General features: G+C 34.2%; 1 protein-coding gene across 1 annotated transcript in view; it reads right to left on the reverse strand.

The window, feature by feature from the left end:
- The window catches only part of POT1 (protection of telomeres 1), a 90,788-nt gene that overhangs the window by 58,834 nt on the left and 9,490 nt on the right, over positions 1–22,464 (reverse strand). The window contains 3 exon segments of the mRNA XM_081531190.1: positions 7,504–7,618; positions 11,122–11,169; positions 13,269–13,379. Of these exon segments, the coding sequence (XP_081387316.1) occupies positions 7,504–7,618; positions 11,122–11,169; positions 13,269–13,379 (274 nt within the window).

The following is a 22,464-nucleotide window of genomic DNA, read 5'->3' on the forward strand; positions in this document are numbered from 1 at the left end:
CTTATATGGAGGTACAGATAATATCCATGACTTACACACATCACAATATTTAATAGATGATTTTGAAACAAGGCAGTTACCAACAAAAAGTGAGATCACTGAACACTAAATACAAAATAAAATTCTAGGCAACACATCCAGTTTTAAAAAATATAAAATAATTTTAAAGAAAAAAAATCTCTTTGCAGATCTTCTATGGGTAAGACTCTCCAAACAAACAAATTATGACTCCACAAGCACTGTAAACATTTCATTTCAAAAACTATCAGCACAAAACTAAAATGCTGGGGAAAGCATCTGTAACATATATGATGAAAAAGAGTAAGAAGCTGCCAGAAATCACTGAAAAAGGACAACCAAACTGAAAAATATGGAAGAAAATAAATTTTTATTTTCTTCATTGATGTATGTGACATTGGGAAGGAAAGTAATATACTGAAGTAGAAGAAAATCTTAAAAATGGAGATAGAAATCAAAGTTTTTTGTAACTTAAAAGTAATTTTTGTGAGCCCAATATTAATAGAATCCATTAGACCTGTGAAATAATATAATGAAGTATTCCATTTATAGCCACTTAAAATATGAGTGTGTGTTAGTCACTTAGTTGTGTCCTACTCTTTGTGACCCCATAGACTGTAGCCCACCAGACTCTGTCCATGGGATTCTCCAGGCAACAATATGGAGTGGGTTGCCATTTCCTTCTCCAGGGGATCTGCCTGACTCAGGGATCAAACCTGGGTCTGCTGCATTGCAGGCAGATTCTTTACCATCTGAGCAATAGGGAAGTCCACTTAAAATATACTTGTAATAATTCTGAATAGCCTTGCAAAGACCAATTGCCAATGATTGATACATGACAGTTTTAGCATATAAAGATGCTGACTGTATATATAACCAATACAACCCGAACAAGTCAGTTTTACCACACATGGAAACCATAAATTAAATACAAAATTTTTTTAAAATTTTATTCAAGAGTATAAACAAGGAGTGTATCACACAGTGTATCATAGGTCCCTAATAATGATCCCTAAAAAAGCCTGCTACAAGAGCATAAAAGTATGCATCAATATACTGCTGACATTCTAATGCTTCAAATTATATTTAAGTAGACTGCTTATATTTAAAGCTGACAACTGTTGTTGCTATTTTCAAAGTCTGGAATATCACCTCTTCTTCCTCATCTATCAAAATCCAATATCCTTTAAAGTTCAGCTCAAATGCTACATCTCCTAGAAACTTTTTCCCGTTAGCATTAATCTCTCCATTCCCACTCTAAAAGTACCTTGTTTATTCCTTTAGTCACAGCATAATACAACTGTGCCTTGTATTAACTAGCTGATTACTCATAAACTCTCTGAGAGTTATTTTATCTATGGACAACAATCTGTTAGTATCAGTCTTTAGACAACAACTATAGGATAATGCTATACAAGGCTAGCAAAAACATTTTCTAATTGAATGCATAAAAGAATGTACCACAAGTTTCATGAAAGAATGAGAAAACAACTCATATTATTATCCACTGAAATAATTAAAACTATAAACTCATGAAACATAGTAAGTGGGCTAATAATTTTTTAGAGGAAAAGGTTCTGAGAGACATAGTCCTAGGATATGGACAGGAAAGAGGGGATGCCACAAACCTCCTCAAAGAAGTCATCTTGAATATAAGAAAGCAAGCCATACAAAGGTTCAGTGACAGAATAAGAAATATCTTTCTTCACCTTCACTCTCCAAGTGGAAACCTAAATATTTCCTACTGGCGTGGACAGAATAGCCTGAAAATAGTGAAGAGAGGCTTAGCTCTCCTTTCCAAATTCTTAAAGAAATAAGCGATGACTAGCTGTGCTGTAGCTTCCCGCCCCTCATGAAAGTAAGATAGCCAAGCACTTGAGAAGAGTCTTAACTCACTCAACTAGACATCATGTTTTAGCTCGAGAGAAATGGAAAACTCCAGGCCTGCCCACAACCTTCATCTCATATAAGAGGTAAATCCATCATTCAGCTTTAATATACACATTCAAAAAGTTTAGTATGCTTCACAATGACGATTCTGTTCATTTTCAACAATAAAATGGACAACTAGAATTTTACAAATTGGGAAAAGACTAAAACCAAAGTGAAATCATGAATAATTATAATTATTGTATTTTAATGATTATCTCTCTAAACGATAAATTTTAATTTCTTGACGGTGGAAAACAATTACATAAATCTCTGAATGTCTCATGTGTAATGTAACACCTGGCACATAGAAAGTTGTCAATGTTTGTTGAATAAATGCAAACGAGTGAACTGAAAAAAAAATCTATATATTTATTTGGTTTTAAATGCCATACATTAAACCAATACATATGCTATAGCTTTGATATTAACTGAATATTCAGATAAGTGAGTCTAAACATATCACAGATCAGGAGTTTCCAATCTGAAGCTCAAAGGAAGCAGGGAATGAATCTTTGATACTGTATGTTTAAGTCTTTACATACGCATATGTATTTTTCTAGAGCAGGTTCTACATAGCTGTCATCATATTTTCATAAAGGTTGAAGACTACAAAACAGTCAAAACGTCTAAAGATGCAGTATCAATTGTAAAAAATTAAAAATATAATTAAATATTACACACAATTTATGTTACACCAGATGTTTTAATCTTTGATGAATCAGAAAAGCTCCTGGATTATATGGAGTACCAATGAGTCATTAATCATTCAGTATTAATAAATGCTTTTTCAATCATTTAAATGTAGAAAATGTGGGAATTTATTGTTATACTTTGTGAAATTAAAAGATACTAGCTATATCATCATTAATAGGCAACCAATATTACTCATGCAAAACAAAAATATTCAAACAATTATGCCACATGACATTAATGCATAAATGGTTAAGACATTTTCCTAAGTGAAAATAGCATTTTTACAAAACCAGAACTAGTAATCCAGAGTTAGCTAGAACGTTTAACAGAACAGAAAAAGATAAAGTTCTGGGGCTCTATATCCTAGCACTCTAACCTAAAAACTAAAAGTAAGTAAAATGGATAGGAGCGCACAGAAATCCAATGTTGTAGATACAATGTTAGTAATTTGATTACACTGCTCAGGAAGTAGCTGAAACAGGTGTTCTTTTTCTAAGAAATTGAATAGAAGAAGTCCACTTCTAGAAACACTGTAACATCCATGACTGGTCAGTTTAACCAAGCTGTTTTTCTCTGATATTGAGAATTTTTGATGGAAGGTGAGGTATGAAAATAATTTCACAACATAAAGCATTCCTGAGGAAAGCTTGCAAGCCACAGGTGATGGCCCATACTACATGGCACAAAAAGGCTGACACCTCTAGGTCCTCAAAGGTGGAGAGAATGAAAAAAGGAGAGGTAAACAATAAAAACAGATGATATGAATACTCTGACTATTCTCTCCCTTCTTCTGGACTCAAATATTAGGAAGAATAAATAAGCACAAACAAGAGTTCCCCCTACTCATCCCATTTGCTCAGTGAGCAGGGATTATGATATTAACCAAGCAAGCATCACTGCACACTATTAACAAGTCTGGATGGAAATGATTTATGGCCTGCCTCTATCCACCTAACTTAGTAAGAACAGACAATAAGAACAGAGTAAAGGGGTCTCAAGTTTAAAGTAAGTATTAAGCTACTTCTTACAATCTAAGACAAAGTTAAAAATAAACTCCTCTATATGTGTTACCTAAGAAAATATGCCCAATGTTATCTGTACAAGATGAAACACTGCATACCTAGCTCTCTCTATCCAGCTCTGCCAAGTGAAAATAACTGCAAGGCTTTCATGGAGGTAACTGCTATACAATCTCAAAATCCCAAGGTGACAATAACCTTGTCCTCCTACATGAAAGAGGCCATATTATGTACCCCAATGAGTGATTATCAAAATCAATTTTGATGATACAATGATCTTTTGATACATGTTGTTCTCATTATCCCTGAGAAATTCCCAGTTTTCATGACATCTTATCACAAATGAGTAAGAGACTGAGTGTCTGTAGTCCTTTTAACACAGGACTGATGAGACTTCTGGAAGAAAAAAAGCTGCAACTGCCCTGAGACTGAATACAAAGCTTAGGAAATAAAGCATGTGCAATGCTTTAAAACAAGATGGCAATGTGCTATAGGTCATGTGTAATCACTGTCACAGAGGAGGAAAATCTTCAAGAAAAATTTCAGCCAAGTAGTAAGGATGCAAAATTGCACCAAATTGCCTCTACAGCAATGGATTGAACATTTATAAAATGAATTTTAATGAAAAATTCTAGCTGATGATATGTAACAGAATAAATTTTTTCCACCTACCTAAGTTTGAGTTGCATAAAGGTAACTTTCCTCCACATAACTATTTTGTACATTAAGATGTAATATTTAGGTTGTGGCCATGTATTTGTGAAATAATGTTGCTTTGTATCATACAAAAGAGGCACAGCTGTGGGTTATTCCTGTACATTTATTTTAGTACTTCTCAGTGGCAATACTAATGAAGTTGATCCTTTCCTGAACACAAAAATCAGAGCTTTCTGTCTGACTCTCCTGCAGCATGTTGAAGGATGAATTCTATCAAACAGAAGTAAAAATGTAAGTGTAACTAAAATGAAAAGACAGATAGTTTGCAAATGCTGCTGCTAAGTCGCTCCAGTTGTGTCCGACTCTGTGCGACCCCATAGATGGCAGACCACCCGTCTCCGCCATCCCCGGGATTCTCCAGGCAAGAATACTGGAGTGGGTTGCCATTTCCTTCTCCAATTTTAGAGCTTCAGTGAATATATTCAGAAAAAAAATTGATGACGTTCATTTTAACTTAGTATCTCAGAAGAAGCAGAGAAATATAGGGACTGGATACCTGAGAGACATATAAGCTACATAGAACATATAATAAACATATTATTATACAGTTTCCCAGTGCTTTCATTATATACACATGAATTAATAACATTGTCAGAAGAAAATGATTATGCTATATAAAATTGAGTCATCACAGCTGTTTTAAAAACAGCTATCTTTTTATTTCCTAATTTCATTTCATGTTATTTTTTAACAATATATTTGCTGATTAATTTACTATAAACTTTTAATGATAAGCATTTGCAACACATCAAGTGCAAAAAGTTTTAAAATTATATCTACCAAGTTAGAGGAACATTATTACCAATATGTCACTTATTCCTAAATTTGGCAGGCCAACGAAAGCCAGCAGGATAATACTCACCATCAGAAGAGGATCACAGTAACAGAGAATTCTCAGAACGGGCAATATAAAATTCAGGGGGAAAAACTCAATGAGAAGAAACTAGTAAAGTCAAAGTATGCATGTGTATTTTGAATGGTATGATGGGGTATGGAATGTAGACTTTGCAAAAAGGTAAAGTTGAATGAAAATATTTGAGAAATTCAAACAAAAATGTCTCTGCTTCAACCTTAGTGTTTAACTTTTTCCCCTCCTGCTAAAACAACAGAAATCAGGGTTTTCAATAAAACATCCCTTTGGGCTCTTCAAACTTAGCTACCTTCTATTTCAAACTTCTTATCTCTAGATTTAATAGGCTTCACACAGTCATTTTCACATAAACTAAGTCGTGACTACACATTAACAAAATATTTGGCCCACATGAAAATAAAATTTTCCTCCATCCAACAAAGCAAGGAGTATACTTAGAGGTCATTTCACAACAAAATTTACATGTGTAATTTAATGAGGGCTTCCCAGATGGCTCAGTAAAGAATCTGTCTACAATGCAGGAAACACGGGTTTGATCCTTGGGTCAGGAAGGTCCTCTGGAGAAGGAAATGGAAACCCACTCCAGTATTCTCACCTAGGAAATCCCATGAACAGAGAAGCCTGGCAGGCTACAGTCCACGGAGTCACAAAAGAGTCAGATACGACTTAGTGACTGAACAACAATTTAATAAATTAAACTTTAAAGAATATTAACTCACTGAGAACATCTTAGTGTTCTCAGCATGAGCCACAGCAGCTGGCAGACACACAGTAGATAAAGGAAATGCTTCATTAACACCACCCGTTTCATATTTTTACATCTTAAAATATGGCTACATCTTACAACTGACAGTAAAGTATAGCTTTTCTTAATAATACATAAAACAATGATGTGTTCTAGAAATTGTTGTTTAAAATTAGACTCAACAGAGTACTAAATGTGAAATTTAATGCTGAACTGAATTAAACCAAGATGAAAGTACATTGTCTGTTAACTACATTAACTCTCAGAAAACTGAAATTCACGCTTTTTGAACACATTATTTTACATTAGTCTGTTTAAAAGTTTGCACTTTTTTTTTTTAAATAAATTTATTTATTTTAGTTGGGGGCTAATTACTTTACAATATTGTAGTAGTTTTTGCCATACATTGACATGAATCAGCCATGGGCTTACATGTGTTCCCCTTCCTGGACCCCCCTCCCACCTCCCTCCCCACCCCATCCCTCCGGGTCATCCCATTGCCCCGGCCCTGAGCATTTGTCTCATGCATCGAACATGGAATGGTGTTCTGTTTCACATATGATAATATACATGTTTCAATGCTATTCTCCCAGAACGTCCCACCCTCACCTTCTCCCTCAGAGTCCATAAGACTGTTCTATGCATCTGAGTCTCTTATTCTGTCTTGCATATAGGGTTATCGAAAAGTTTGCACTTTTAGATAGAATAGGTTGTATCTTCTCAATTAGCTTTAAAAACAACACAAGTCTTTTGAACAGGGTGTTTAATCCTTTTACATTTAAAGAAGAACTTACTCTTGCCATTTTGCTAATTCTTTTCTGACTTGTAGCTCTTTTGCTCCCTGTTTCCTCTTATGATCTTCCTTTGTATTTCACTGTGTTTTTTTTTTTGTCATTACATAAGGTCTGATTCCTTTCCCATTTTCTTTTGAGTATCATCCATAGGTATTTTCTTTTTGGTTAACACAAAATTTACGTAAGACATTTTACAGTTAAAACTGTCTCAAGCTGATAAAAAATAAACTATCACACACAAAAACGCTACACTTTTACTCTCCCCGACACATACTCTATGTCACTGACGTTACAACATTACAACGTTATCCTTTTATATTGTGTACCCACTAACATGTATTTACAGGTAGTTCTTTTTTATACATTTGTTATATAACTTCTATACCAGAATTAAAATGATTTACAAATCATTACAGTATTACAGTATTCTGTAATTGGCTATATATTTACCTTTTCTATCTTATTCTATACTTTTGTATATACTTTCATATGCTGTCACGTTACTGTTTAGCATCCTTTTAATTTCTTTATTCTTGAGAACCTAAAGACGACACTTATTTTATAAATAAAACTGGCCAAAAAACTCTGCATCAGTATTGTTTGACAATGACAAATTAGAACTGAGCTTGTAAGACTTAGAGTTCTGAAGGAGCTGTGTTGAAACCAATAAAGCAGATACAGTCAATTAAAATCTTCACCCATTTTAATACCTACCAGTTCCTCTGCTTAGGTATGGAGGTTTAAAGAACTTCACGACACCATAGACATTCACCATCATGCCACCTTTAAGTTGATTCAGGGGTGTATATATATAATTTGTGGCTGGAGCCTAAAGAAAGACAGTGACTATATCAATATTATTAAGTATTTATTTAGATGTTAGAATCACGTTATGATCAATTTGTAAGTTAGTAAATTGATCTGCATCTATTTGTGTCTAAAAAGAGATGTCTTAAAAAAAAGAGAAATGCACAGCTTATAAAGGTTACTGTATAAACTAGTTTTTCTTATAAATAGCTTTGATTATTAATGTTGCAATCTGTATACCACTTTAAAAAAAAGCAGTTTAAGAGATTTTAGTTCTAGTTTTTAACCTTAACTAGAATCACTTCAAAACTTATGGCATATATTTGTTTTTCTTATACTGCTATGAAGATTTTACTAAGGCCTAAATAAAGGCAGATTTGATTATAAATGATATAAAGACATTAAAAATGGTAATAAAAGAAGAAAGTATATGAAATAACTGTACATAAGTTTGGAAATAAAAGGGGAAGTGATTTACAGGTGTTAGGTAAACCATTTCTTAAAATCAGCAATAAAACGATAACCCAGGAGACCTCCCTAGGATGGAAGGAGGCTTTACCAATAGCTCTCCTCCGCACCCGTACTGCTCCTAAGGAACAGGTTGGTCTTCGTCCTTATGAGATGCTATATGGGAGATCTTTTTTTTTTATATCAATGACCTCTTTCTAGGTTCAGAGGATCAGATCCTCCGGTCTTATACCATGGCCACTGTGCACTTCCAACAAGATATACGCTTGTGGGGTGTCAACTAGGACCCAAAAGATTCTTAACAGCCACCATTATATGCTCCAGGGACTCAAGTCCTAATTAAAGTCTGAAAAGATGGGTCCCAAAGGCTCAACTCCAGCCCACATGGAAGGGCCTCTACCCTGCAATACTTTCTACCCCTGCAGCAGTCAAGGTACCAGGACACAACTCCTGGATTCACTACTCACGAGTCAAGCCGTGGAAAAAAACAGAAGAGGACACTCAATATTATCTGTGAGCCCCTGGGAGATCTCAGATACCTATTTAGGACTACAAATGAGTGTCATTCCAATGAACACCCCCAAAATTAAGTTTCTAGGGATAAGATTTCTCAGGACAGTTCTAAAGAGCAAACACAGCTTGGCAGGGGCTATACTCCAAAACAGACATAAGATAGATCTCCTGATCCCTGAACAAGGAGGGACTTAAGTCATCTTGAATGAGACATGTTGTTTCTGGATAAATACCTCCAGGTAAGTTAAAGAAAGTCTCACAGTCCTCAAAAAAAAAATTCAGATCCTACAGGATCTCAAAGAATGAGTAGGAGAGTTCTCGGGGTGGCTACAATCTCTCTTTGGGGGATCCTTCTTCTGGCAATGGGGAATTTGGAGTTGGCTAATACCCCTACTAATCTTTGTTATCACCATATTGATGCTGCTTATTATTGCTCCATGTATTATCAATTGTCTAACCCATTTTGTCTCTGCCCAGGTCAACAAGCTACAACATGCAGTGTCAGTTCAACAAGGATATATAGAACTACAACCGACCACAGAAAATATCACTCACCCTTAGATGGACACTGCTACAAGGACTCTGAGGCTTGAGACTAGCAAGAGGGGGAGGCCCAATGCCCCTCCCCATCCCAGTTCAGCAGGAAGTAGCCAGAGAGACCTCGACGCCCCTATTCCCAAAGAATTGGGCCTCCCATCTCCAGTCTCTTGAGGGAGGAATGTTAGGTAGTTAGAATAGGAAAAAGGAGTCCAGAATGGTGGTGGCTAACAGACAAAGAAAGGAAAAAGCCCGTGAAAATAGAACAAAGGAAGGTCTGAGGAGTGGAGTGAGAACCTCAGGTGAAACAAACAGCCCTCCTGGCTGGCCCAATTTATACAGAGCAGGCTCAGGGGGAGGAGAAAAGAAAAACATATAAAAAGAGGAGCCAAAATTGAGACTCTCTCTCTTTTCTCTGTGCTTCTTTTGGGTTGGCCTGCCCTCACGCCTCAAGTATGTATTTTCCTTTGTTTGCCAAATAAAACTGAGCTGTAACCAAGCAGTAACACCAAGCTGTAATAACACTAGTCCGTCCATCGCTTCAAATTCTTGCTGCGGCAAGACAGAACCAAGGAAATTACAAACACTGTTAGTCAACCAATCCTGAAAAGGGCTCAGTCACCTGGCTCTGTCACCCACCAATGTCACTGCCAAATGAAATAAGGTTACCTATCATACTAACAGTTAAAATTTTTAAAATCAAATCAAAATGAATTGGTTCTTTCAAGGAGGCTCAGGTCAAACACAAGAAGGACAGAGCTTGCTTAGAAATCTCATCAAAGCATGATATAAAAAAAAAAATGAAAGAAAAATAATTGTCAGCATATAGGACAGGAAGACCTGAGAGGAGCTCAGCTCCCAAACTAACTGAATCCAATAAATTATCTTAACAAACATCTCCCTAATATAGAGATGAAGAGGAAGGCCAGTGCAGCTCAAAGACCCTAACCATTATGGTCTTCCAAGTAATATACTTGTTCATTCACAACTAGCAATAAACTTCTTGACAGTAATTTGGTTCTCAATGTAAGTAAAACATATGTATATGTGTTTACAGCAGCTAAGTTATATGTTAATATTTCAGAATACCTGAGCTTCCTGAAAAACCATTTTTGCTAAGTTCAGAGGCTTTCATTTACTTCTGCCTTATTTACAGGTGCATGGATAAATCAAATATTTGAAGTTGACCTATTTATAACAATTTTGAAAAATACTAATATCAGAGTTAACTGATATTTTTTTAAAAGTATATCAATCCTCTTATTGGTTATAGTTTCCCTAAATAACAAATTTAAATTATACTGTTATGGTAGTATTCAGAATTTAAAGCCTATACCCTGAAGTTACCATCAATTAGAAACAAAGTTGACAAACTCTGTTCAGTAGAAAGTAAATGTTTAAGAACATAGGTAGAACATAAACTTTATATTAAACTTTATCAACATATTACCTTCTTTCTAGTTTCACTCAGCTACAAGTAGCGTACTTGAAAAAATGGGAACCTTTCCATTGCTATAACAATATTTTTAAAAATATTGAAAAAGTGATTTTAAAAAGCAAAATGTATCACAAGTATAAAAAACTTCTTTACTGAAAATTACATAATTTATCAAATCAGTTTAGTGCATAATAATCAGTTTTAAACATAAGCTGATGAAAAGCAAAAGAAATTACTGCTTAAGATTTAGAAGTAGCAAAAATCCTAGTGTCTCCACACAATAAAACTTTTTTTCCACTTTACTTTTCTTGTGTACATAACTTTTGCAAAATGTAAACAAATATTCCAGGTAACAGACAAACCAGATATTAATTACTATGCAAATATATAACTCAAATGTAATATCATCATGTACTGAAAAAGCAGAGATTATGTTTTCCCACTGTACTGGTATTATTTCAAACTTTATAGCTAGCTATAAAGTTACCTGAATACATATTTGTATGTATATATAGGTATGTGTGTGTGGGAGGGTGTACATTTCTAAATTAAAATGAACATCATCTTACCAAAGACATTGATTCTGTAGAACAATCTCTTACGGATTTAACATAAACCTGAAAGAAACGAGAGGATTTATCTGTATACAAACATGTCCAATGTGATTACAGACATTTAATTGTATTAAACCTATGATCTTAATTTTATAATATTAAAGTTCACTAGAATGGCATAAAGTTATAGGTTACAAATGAACAGTGACAGTTACAAAATTGTCTAAGCTAAGCTTCAGTTTAATTCATTAATTTTAATATCATAGGACCACAATGGTCCATATAATGCCCTGTTCAGACAAACAGAACACAACAAAACAGGTAGATGTTGGCCTGCAGGCACATGACTTGACCCAATTTTGCTTCTCAACCTGACACCCTTGACCAAACAGGTAGTCTCCAACTGTGTGTGTGTGTGTGTGTGTGTGTGTGTGTGTGTGCGCGTGCGTGCATGGGGGGGTGTGAAGAGAGAGGGAGATGAACACCTTCACGTGTGTGTGTGTGTGTGTGTGTGTGTGTATGGGGGGGTAAAGAGAGAGGGAGAGGCTGATCACCTTCATAAAGAATGAAACAGGAGGAAATATCAACCAGGAGAAATATCAACAACCTCAGATATGCAGATGATACCACTCAGATGATACCACTGTAGTGGCAGAAAGCAAAGAGAAACTAAAGAGCCGCTAGGTAAGGATGAAAGAGGAGAGTGAAAAAGCTAGCTTGAAACTCAAAATTCAAAAAACTAAGATCATGGCATCTAGTCCCATCACTTTATGGCAAATATTAGGTTGGTGCAAAAGTAACTGCAGTTTTGTATTGCTGAATTTTGCTGTTTGATACTGGAATACATTATTAATAAATGTGGTTATATCATACATCATTTTAATGCGCATTTTTAACTGTTGTTTTGCTAATGACTTATTATTTGGTGTTTATTTTATATTTATTTTAGACTATAGAAATAATGTTAGACAAAAAGCAAATTCAAACAACTTTTTTATTCGAGTTCAAAATGGGTCACAAAGCAGAGGAGACAACTTTCAACATCAATAACACATTTGGCCTAGGAACTGCTAACTGCTAACATACAGTGCAATATGTTAGCACTGGTTCAAGAAGTTTTGCAAAGGAGACGAGAGCCTTGAAGATGAGGAGCGTAGAGGCTAGTGGTCAGAAGTTGACAACTGAGAGCAACCACCGAAGCTGATCCTTTTACGACTACACAGGAACCTGTCGAAGAACTCAATGTTGATCATGCTACAGTCATTTTGCATTTGAAGCAAATAGGAAAGGTGAAAAAGATCGGTAAGGGGTACCTCATGAGCTGAATGAAAATCAAAAAGATCATTGTTTTGAAGTCTCATTTTCTCTTATTCTACACAACAATGAACCATGTTTTAATTGGATTGTGACATGTAAATGAAAAGTGGACTTTATATGACAACCAGTGATGACCAGCTCAGTGATTGGACCAAGAAGCTGAAAAGCACTTTCCAAAGCCAAACTTGCACCAAAAAAAGATCGTGGTCACTGTTTGGTGGTCTGCTGCTGGTCTGATCCACTACAGCTTTCTGAATCCCAGCAACACCATTACAGCTGAGAAGTATGCTCAGCCAATCCCTGAGATGCACGAAAAAACTGCAAAGCCTGCAGCCAGCACTGCTCAACAGAAAGGGTTCAATTCTTCTCCACAATACCTGACTGCACCAACACTTCAAAAGTTGAACAAACTGGGCTATGAAGCTTTGCCTCATCTGCCATATTCAATTGACTACCACAAGATTTAGCGACTGAACAACAACAGGAGGAAATCAGTTTTATCTAAAAGGGGGCATCTGATTAATTTAAGGTAAAATCAAGAAGACCATCAAAAGAGGACAACAGCACAATTGCAAAGAATAGGATCAGGTTTAAAGTGCCTGTGAAGTTTTAAGAATTTCATTACCAAATTACTTATCTTTAAGGGATATTATGTTTAGAATGAAGTCTTTCTAACCATAAAGCTAAGAAAAGGATTTCTATTTTCTAAACTTAAAAAATTTAAGTACAATAATTCAGTCAGACAAAATAGTTTATCTGCAGATATACAGAAATACTACATCTATTCCATCACTTTAACTCATTAAAATAATAAAATGATTAGACTAAAAAAGTTGCACACTTACATAAACAGTTGATTTGAAGTTCTCAGATGCTTTCAAAAATAAGCAATGTTTACCATCTCTGCTTGTAGATGAAGATGCTGACAAAACAAATCTAGCCACTGCAATGGTGTCCTATATAAAATAAAATAATTAAAAACCATCAATATACCATAATTCTGAATGCCACATAGATTTTGATTTTTATTACAATGTAAAAAAGGAAATCATTTCTGTAAAATGGAAAACAGGCTTCCCTAAACTTGCTTAATGTTTTCTGACTCTAAGATTTAGAATACCATCTCCTACAAAAATGGGTATCAGCAATGTAGGCATAGATAAGTACTATGCCTCTCTTAATGGACCAGGAAAACACTAATTAAACCATACAGAAATTTTTATTTATCAAACAGAGCAACAAAAATTAATGTTTATCTCACTTTATGTGAATAAATTTTCATGAATAAACACAATGAAGAGACAGTGATAAGCCGACAGTATTAAGAGTGGATATTAAATGAAACTAAATCTCAAGAGACTCATGGAGAAACACGTCATTAGTGCAAAAACTCCATACTGTTATAAAACTAACCTGTATAAAGATACAGGGTAGGAGACATAAGCAAGAAATTTCCATTTATATACTAATAAGAAGAAAGATATTTTCTTTCCACTCAGGTTTCTAATAGTAATAAGAAGTCAATCTCGATTTATTCCTGCCTCTCTCGTTTTTTAGTTAAATCTCTCTGTTCTTATTTCCCAAATAGTGGAGCATCCATATTCAGTGAAATTTTGTCTTGTTCTATTATAAAAATATATGTATATATTTCCTTACCTTACTCTTCTAGTTTTAACACCAAAACCTTAAGATATATAGAAACTCCTGGGCTTTAGGCAGTTTCCTTCAATAATCTTAATCTCTACCAAAAAGAAGTCTTCTGCATTACTGATTTTTTATTTACAAGAGTATAGTGTCAATCCCCAGGATTCTCTATTTAGATCCATTAACTGGGCCATAAGCACCTTGAAGACAAAGCAGTGTCTTATTCTGCTTTGTATTTAGAGAGCTTGGCACAAAGTAGGCCCTCCACAAACTATCCATGAATCAAAGGAAGGATCATACATTGTCTTTCTAAAATCTCTGGCTCTATCTAGATATTTTCGCTGTGCAAATTTCTCCACCTATTTTTTTTCAGGTGAGACTGCAAACATAATTGTGTCTGTGCTGCTAATGCTATAGTTAAATGGGAGAAAATTTTCCTTCCCACCAAAGATTTTCCATGTGTCCTGTTTTAGGCAGCTCTAAAGACTCCTTCAGGAATAAACCACTTTTATAACTAAAAAATATGAAATTTTTTCCAGTGTACCTTAGACCAGTATACTCTGATTTAAATGAAAACTTAATATTTTAGTCAAAGATGTTAAGTTGTTTAATCAAACACAAGAAAATAAACAAAAGTAGGGAAGTCACTGTTTTGTCAGTTCTATACTGTCTTCAAAATACAAAAAGTAACCTATCTCAGGCCATTTTCTATTTTACTTTAAGATGTCTTAAACATAAAGATATATACTAAATGCAAGTGTTAGGGGTAGAGAGGCACATTTTTCTATTTTTCTGTGTAAACTTTTAAAGAATAACAGATATTTCTTTTATGATGGCAAAAAATTTTAAATAAAGAGATAAATAATTAAAAGCAGGACATCAGTATTCATAATAAAACTTTTTCCAAGTGTATTCTATTTTAACATTAGCAACACAACTCAAAAAAGTTACAACTTTTTCTCTCGCATACAATCAACAAAATGGAAATAACCAAAAATAATCTAAGAAAAATAACATGCCCAATATACTATACATTTTTTGTTTTAAATTTTACTTTTAATTTTCACTGGAGTATAGTTGATTTACAGTGTGTTAGTTTCAGGTGTATAGCAAAGTGAATCTGTTATACATATATATATCCCTTCTTTTTGGACTATTTTGCCATATATGACATTACAGAGTGCTGAGTGCTATACAGAGTGCTATGCTATACAGCAGGTCCTTACAGTTATATATTTTACATACAGTAATGTGTATACATCCATCCCAATCTCCCAATTTATCCCTCCCCAATTTATATTTATAAACGTGTGTGTTATGTGTTCAGTCGCTTCAGTTGTGTCAGACTCTTTATGACCCATGGACTGTAACACACTGTAACACACCAATCTCCTCTGTCCATGGGATTCTCCAGGCAAGAATACTGGAGTGGGTTGCCATTCCCTCTTTCGGGAGATCCTCCCGGGATCAAACCCACGACTCCTTAATTGCAGACAGATTCTTTACTGCTGAGCCACCCGGGAAGCCCTATAAACATGAATTTATGTTTAATTTACACATATAAATTGCACTGAAGAGGCTCAGTGATCTCATCCCAACTGAATTTGCCTGTTTTATCTCCATATACTTCCATTCAATACTACCTAAATCATATTTTCTTAAATATCTAGTGCTTTTCCACATTTTTGGCATATTCTGAACCCCCACTAATAATAAATAGCATTTTTCTCTTCTGCACATATCTAGATCCTATCTATCTTTGAAAATCTAGGCTGTAGATGTTTCTTCCCTGTGAGGTTTATCTTAGATTGCACCCCAAAGAAGGGAGAAGGAAAAATAAGTCTTCCTTCTTCTAAACTGTCCTATATATCATTTTAATATTTTTTATATTGTGTGTTATTTATAAACTTTCTTAATATTTTTACTGCCCTTAAAACTCTGTCAGATCCTTGGGACTAAGAGTCTTATCCATATGGCTATCTCATACAAGTGACTGGTGGAGGCTGCTGTTCATAATCAGTGGTCAATAAATATGTGCTGAATAAATTAATCAGCACTGGTGAAAACTGAACTTCACAAAAGAGAAAAATAAGTGGCCTAGGATTCATGTTTAATGAATTTATTAATCATAATGGCTTTCAAATTAATTCAGATACATAGAGGATAAGAAAGATAAATATACAATAGGCTGTTTTAGTTTGTATAAACATTCATTAGACTAAGTTGAAAATGATATTTAATATACATTGTTCTAAGTTTCTGAGAAGAGCATACTGAAGCCATTCAAACAAGAATGGGAAATACACAGTTCACTAGTGAGACTACAGTATTCTGATATATCAGAGTGGGCGCCTATCTCAGTCTACTGAAAACAGAAACAGGAAATCAGCCTGAGAAGCATAACCCTGCTACTAAAAATGATAAGGTTTTAATCGCTATCTTTGCATCAATGTTATAAAAGTGAAAACACATGAAATAAACCTTTGAACTAACTCAGAATCCTCAGGTATCACAAAGGGGTCATTTCCCTTTTGTTAGAGTGCCTTCAAAAGACTGAGTCCACGTCATTAAACAATTTTTAGTTTAGCCAAAAGGAATATTTCTACCACAAATCAGTCTCCGAGATAATGAAATCAGGACACATCTTTTCAACATAAGTGTTCTTTAAAAATGAACAATTAAAAAGAAAAAAAAAAAATCAGGCAACTTACTTGCATATAAACAAACGTGGTTTTTACATGCTAATACTTCTAATGATGAACAAAATCAGTGGTGAAATAGGAAGCAAATCAATAGATATCAAAAATGTAAATTAACAAAACTAGTGTATTAATTTGCTAATTTTAATGGATAATACATTAAAAATTCTCATGACTGAGCAGGAAAAAGGCAGAGAAAATATGAAGCAACTGATAATCCAAAAAGAAAAATTTATCTGACTTTACCAAGCACTAAAGTAATTTTTACTATATGGAATCTGCAAATATTGTTAGGTTATTACAGCTTAAAACACTGCTCAAGAGTGAAAGCGTACAGGGAAAAGTCAGGCACCTGATGTCACTGATAGTACAATGACTGACAGAAAATATTTCTCTAACATAAGAAATGTATTTCATGGGTATTACTAGCATCTATCGGACCATGTTAACACCTAGGACATAATTGGAAGTAATACATGCAATATTAGCATGAAAACCAAAATCTTTAAGTGGGCTCAAATCATTTTATGATCTGATATCCCCACCCCAGTCCAACAGCCATATTTTGTGTGACTCACTATGGAATTCTGCCTTCCCATAATTCCTCAGCATTCCAGGATCCTCACGCGGGGATGATCTACCCTCCTAGTACCCCTGTGCTCATTCTTCCTGCTATTTTTCTTATTCTGCTACTCAATTTTCTCAGTGCACATCACATCTGGATAAAATAATTAATTACATAATAGTTGTTTAATTCCACTATTCTCCACTGAAAACTACTGCATGATGGTAAGGTTCATAACCGTCTTAATCAGTTAAGATTTTTCAGACATCAAGCATAGAAGACAAAAAACATTCAACAAATCTTTCGACAACGTAATGAACACCAAAATATATGAATATATACATGAAACATACACACATATTATATAAAATATACCTTCATTAAATCTTAACATAAACTATACAACTACCACAAAACTTACTTCATAGAAACTTGGCATTTTAGAATTGCAAAGACCTTAAAAATCATGTAATTAAGTATATCTTCATTTTTCAGATAAGAAAATAAGGGCCAGAGAGGATAAATAAGCAGTCTGTGGTCACATACAGCTAATTAGTTATAGAACAAGACAAGAATCCAGATCTCTGACTTCCAGGTACTACTCTACCTGCTCTTTCGAAACTAAATCTTACAGGGGTGGGAAAAAATATATTAACAAATGTCTATAATTTCATCAGTTTTGTGGTAAGATCTTTGAAAAAAAATTTTAAAGTACTTTGAAAAAGTCGTATTTTATATCTACATATTAATGCTAAAACTTTCTTTAAACAAAAGCTAAAACTGAAACAAATGCCTCAGATGAACGGAGTTTCAATCAGAGCATTCGTATTCTGGCAAAACGTGCCATTAATCTAGCAAAGATGCTTTAGGACTGCTGTACTTAAACACAGAGCTAAGCTTAAGAAAACAAGTGACGAAGAAAGGTATAAGAACTGAAGTATCAAGTTCATCCTTTTATGCAAAAAGTTTTACCTCTTATTTGCAACAATCTTTACCCTTGACACTAAAAACTCTAAAATAAATAGCCTAATTAGACCTCTCAGATGATTAGCATTCATGATTTTAAATGCAGAAAGAACTTAAACTAAATTGTGACCTCAGTCTTCTCACCATTATATTTTAAAAGGAGAAACCTTGACTTACCATTATCAATATCCTGTTACCAGACAAGTACTAATTAGTTGTATAGTTCTATCTTATTTTAATGAATACCTATTTAAAATATATTTCAATAGCAGAAAACACCTTTCATATCAGTTAGGAAAAATACTAATATCTAATATATCACACATGCTTTATAGAATGCATACATGCTAATTCATTTTATTATAATTTTTTTATATTCCTTCTCAAATAAGAATAAATACAAGAATCTTAAGGATAAAGATAAAAATGTATTTAAAATATAAGCAACCAGATCCCTAATATTCAATACCATGTATTTATTTTTAAAACACTTCTCTAAGATGTCCAAGGTATGTTGTGAAATAAAGCAATTTACATAACATGGATAATATGATGTCATTTGATAATGCACAAATATGAGTTTACATATACATATATATACACACATACATATGTAAGTATACATATATACATACGTACATAACACTGGAAGGATACCAAAAAAAAGGCATAGCAGTGGTATTATTTAATAATGGGAGTAAGTGATGGGAGTGAAACTTTCCCTGTTAAACGCCTACTAAGTAGTCTCACTTTCATTCCCCTCTCTCCTTCCCTTTCACTCTCATCATTTCTGAAGAGTATCTTTCTTAAAAAACGACATGATTTGGAGTCTTATGAAACACTGAATTCTTAGTAATTCAGAACTATCATCATAAATATTAACTATTTAAACAAAACTAAAATAGTCATGCCTTTAAGAGCAAGAATAATAATAAGGAATAACAGTAATAACAGGCCTCTACTGGAGCCACTCATAGAAGTGCCTCATTATTTACCCTACCTAAATAGCCTCAAGCAGCTTTGATTGTGTGCGTGATACACTAGCTTTATAAACTTTCCTGATCAGACTGTCAGGTAGTACTTTTTTTTTTTTTTTAGTATACTTGCCTCCAGAACTTCACAGTGCCATACCAACTATGTTAAAACTATATCTCAATCAAAATTTTTTAAATTGCATCAAAAATTACTCTGGTTACTATTGTGAGAGAAACAGCCTAATGAACTATCCTAGGAGTTTTAGAACATGAACTGCATGGCAAGTATTTGCTTTCCTCAAGTTTTAAAGTAAGATTTTAAGATACACCACTGATTTAATAACAGCTGTTCACTAAGGAAAAAATAAATCACTACATTAATTCTTTTCTTTATTCAAATTAAAAATTAAGGGAAAAAATTCACTGATTTACCACTTCTTCACAGAAACTTAGCAAAACAATCCTAGAAGAGAACATAGGCAAAACATTCTCTGACACAAATCATACCAATGTTTTCTCATGTCAGTCTCCAAACTACAAACACACACACATATACAACTAATCAATTCTGTCAAGTCAACAAGTGCTTTATTAGTTTTGGTCTTTACAGTTTCTGAATTACTATTAAGCTCTCACTGATTTCTCTACCTTAAATCTCCTCCTGGTAGAAGAAAATAAATTGAAAAATAATCTGGGAGATAATCATGGAAGCTGGAACAGACCTGATATTTTTATATATATATATAAATTATTATAGTCATAATGATGAAATTGTGTTTATGCATATATATGAATACATAGGAAAAGAGAATTATACATGGGGTGTGTGTGTGTGTGTGTGTGTGTGTGTGTATACATGACTGTGCTGATGATGTCATGATTTATAAAAGCTGATGTTAACACTTCAGTAGTATAATTATGTGTATGTATTCATTTGTGTATATACATAAACACATACATACATACATAATTTTAGGATGCTTTCTCTTTTATATACTGAAATTTTTAGGGTTTAAATTATATAACTCCTGCTATTTGCCTCAAAATAATCTGTGGCAGTAAAACGAGTAGATGAAATGGATGAAATAAGAGCCTAAGTATTGATAACTGCTGAAGTTAGATGTTCAGAATATGGACAGTCATTATACAATTCTTACCACTTATACATATGTTTGAAATTTTTCATAATAAAAATTTTAAAGGCTAACAGATAAAATGTTCCACTAAAAACTCTGTGCCTACTGTTTGATGTTTTTCCCCAAATCCTCCAGGCAGATCCAGTTTATTGAGGTTGCTACTCCAGTTCTACTATAGTCACCACCATTAAATGATTTCCAACAGACTAGAGATAGTGGACTCCATAAAGTCAAGCACTGTGTCTTATTCATTTTGGTTTCTCTAGAGCCTAGCACAAAGTCAAGGAAAATGTCAGCCCTTAATAAATGTTTACTGAACCTAAATGAATGTAAATGAAAAAAGAGACAGAGTACAATCTTATCTGACTTTGTCGTTTTGTAGAAACCATTGTTTTTCCCCGTATCATTTACTTATTAGTAACAATCATAAATCAAAAAGGATTGAAACCATATATCTATCTGTAGCATCATTTTAGAAGTACTTTCTAATACTAAAGAATTTATCTGGAGACTTATCAATGACTCAATAATTTTTATAGCTATATGCTTCAATATTAGTTAATTGCCAAAACTGGTTCTGCAAATATCCAGAGGATCACTAATTAACATCCAAGATGTCATATGATTCTTATTAAAAAACAATTTTAAATCATTTTAATACACATGCAGAAAAAAAATCTGTATTATACACCAAAGAGTGGTTAATTTCTGTAGATGTCCTGTCCAATACAGTAAAAACTAACCATATGTGGCTATTTAATTAAAATGATACAAAGTTTAAAATTCAGTTCCTCAAGCCATATTTTAAGTGCTCACTGGCCAAATAAGACAAGTAGCTACCATATTGACAACACAGATCTAGAACATTTCCAGCATAGCAAACAGATCTATTGGATGGTACAACTGATTTTGGTGTGTCGATCTTGTACCCTACAACCCTGCTAAATTCATATATTAGCCCTCTCAGCTTTTTTTTTTTTTTTTTGGATTTTTAAAGATTCTCTATATATTGGATCAGGTCATCTGAGAAGACTTGTTCAGTCGCTCAGTTGTTTCTGACTCTGCGACCCCACAGACTGCAGCACACCAGGCTTCCCTGTTCACTTTCTCCCTCAGTTTGCTCAAACTCATGTTCATTGACTCAAGGATGCCATCCAACCATCTTATCCTCTATCACCCTCTTCTTCTCTTGCCCTCAATCTTTCCCAGAATCAGGGTCTTTTCCAATTAGTTGGCTCTTCACATCAGGTAGCTGAAGTATTGAAGCTTCAGCATCAATCCTTGCAATGAATATTCAGGGTTGATTTCCTATGGGATTGATTGGTTTGATCTCCTTGCTGTTCAAGAGACTCTCAAGAGTCTTTGCCAGCACCACAATTTTAAAGCATCAATTCTTCGGTGCTCAGCCTTCTTTATGGTCCAACTCTCACATCTATACACGACTACTGAAAAACCATAGCTTTAATTATATGGACCTTTGTCAGCAAAGCGATGTCTCTGCTTTTTAATGCGCTGTCTAGGTTTGTCATCGCTTTTCTTCCAAGGAGCGTCTTTTTTTAATTTCATTGCCACAGTCACTGTCTGCAGCAATTTTCAAGCCCAAGAAAATAAACTCTGTTACTGTTTCCATTGTTTCCCCATCTATTTGCCATGAAATGATGGGACTGGATGTCATGGTTTTCATTTTTTGAATATTGAGTTTTAATCCAGCTTTTTCACTCTCCTCTTTCAGCTCCATCAAAATGCTCTTCAGTTCCTCTTCACTTTCTGCCATTAAGAGTGGTGTCATCTGCATTTCTGAGGTTACCAATATTTCTCCTGGTAATCTTGATTCCAGCTTGTGCTTCATCCAGCCCGGCATTTCACATGATGTAACAGAAGTTAAATAAGCAGGGTGACAATATACAGCCTTGATGTACTCCTTTCCCAATTTGGGACCAGTCTGTTGTTCCACTTCTGGTTCCAACTGTTGACTCTTGACCTGCATAAAGATTTCTTAGGAGGCAGGTAAAGTGATCTGGTTTTCTCCTCTCTTTAAGAATTTTCCAGTTTGTTGT

Source organism: Giraffa tippelskirchi, chromosome 10, assembly GCF_054371585.1.
Source record: "Giraffa tippelskirchi isolate mGirTip1 chromosome 10, T2T-mGirTip1v1.2.pri, whole genome shotgun sequence".
Taxonomy (NCBI): Eukaryota; Metazoa; Chordata; class Mammalia; order Artiodactyla; family Giraffidae; genus Giraffa; species Giraffa tippelskirchi.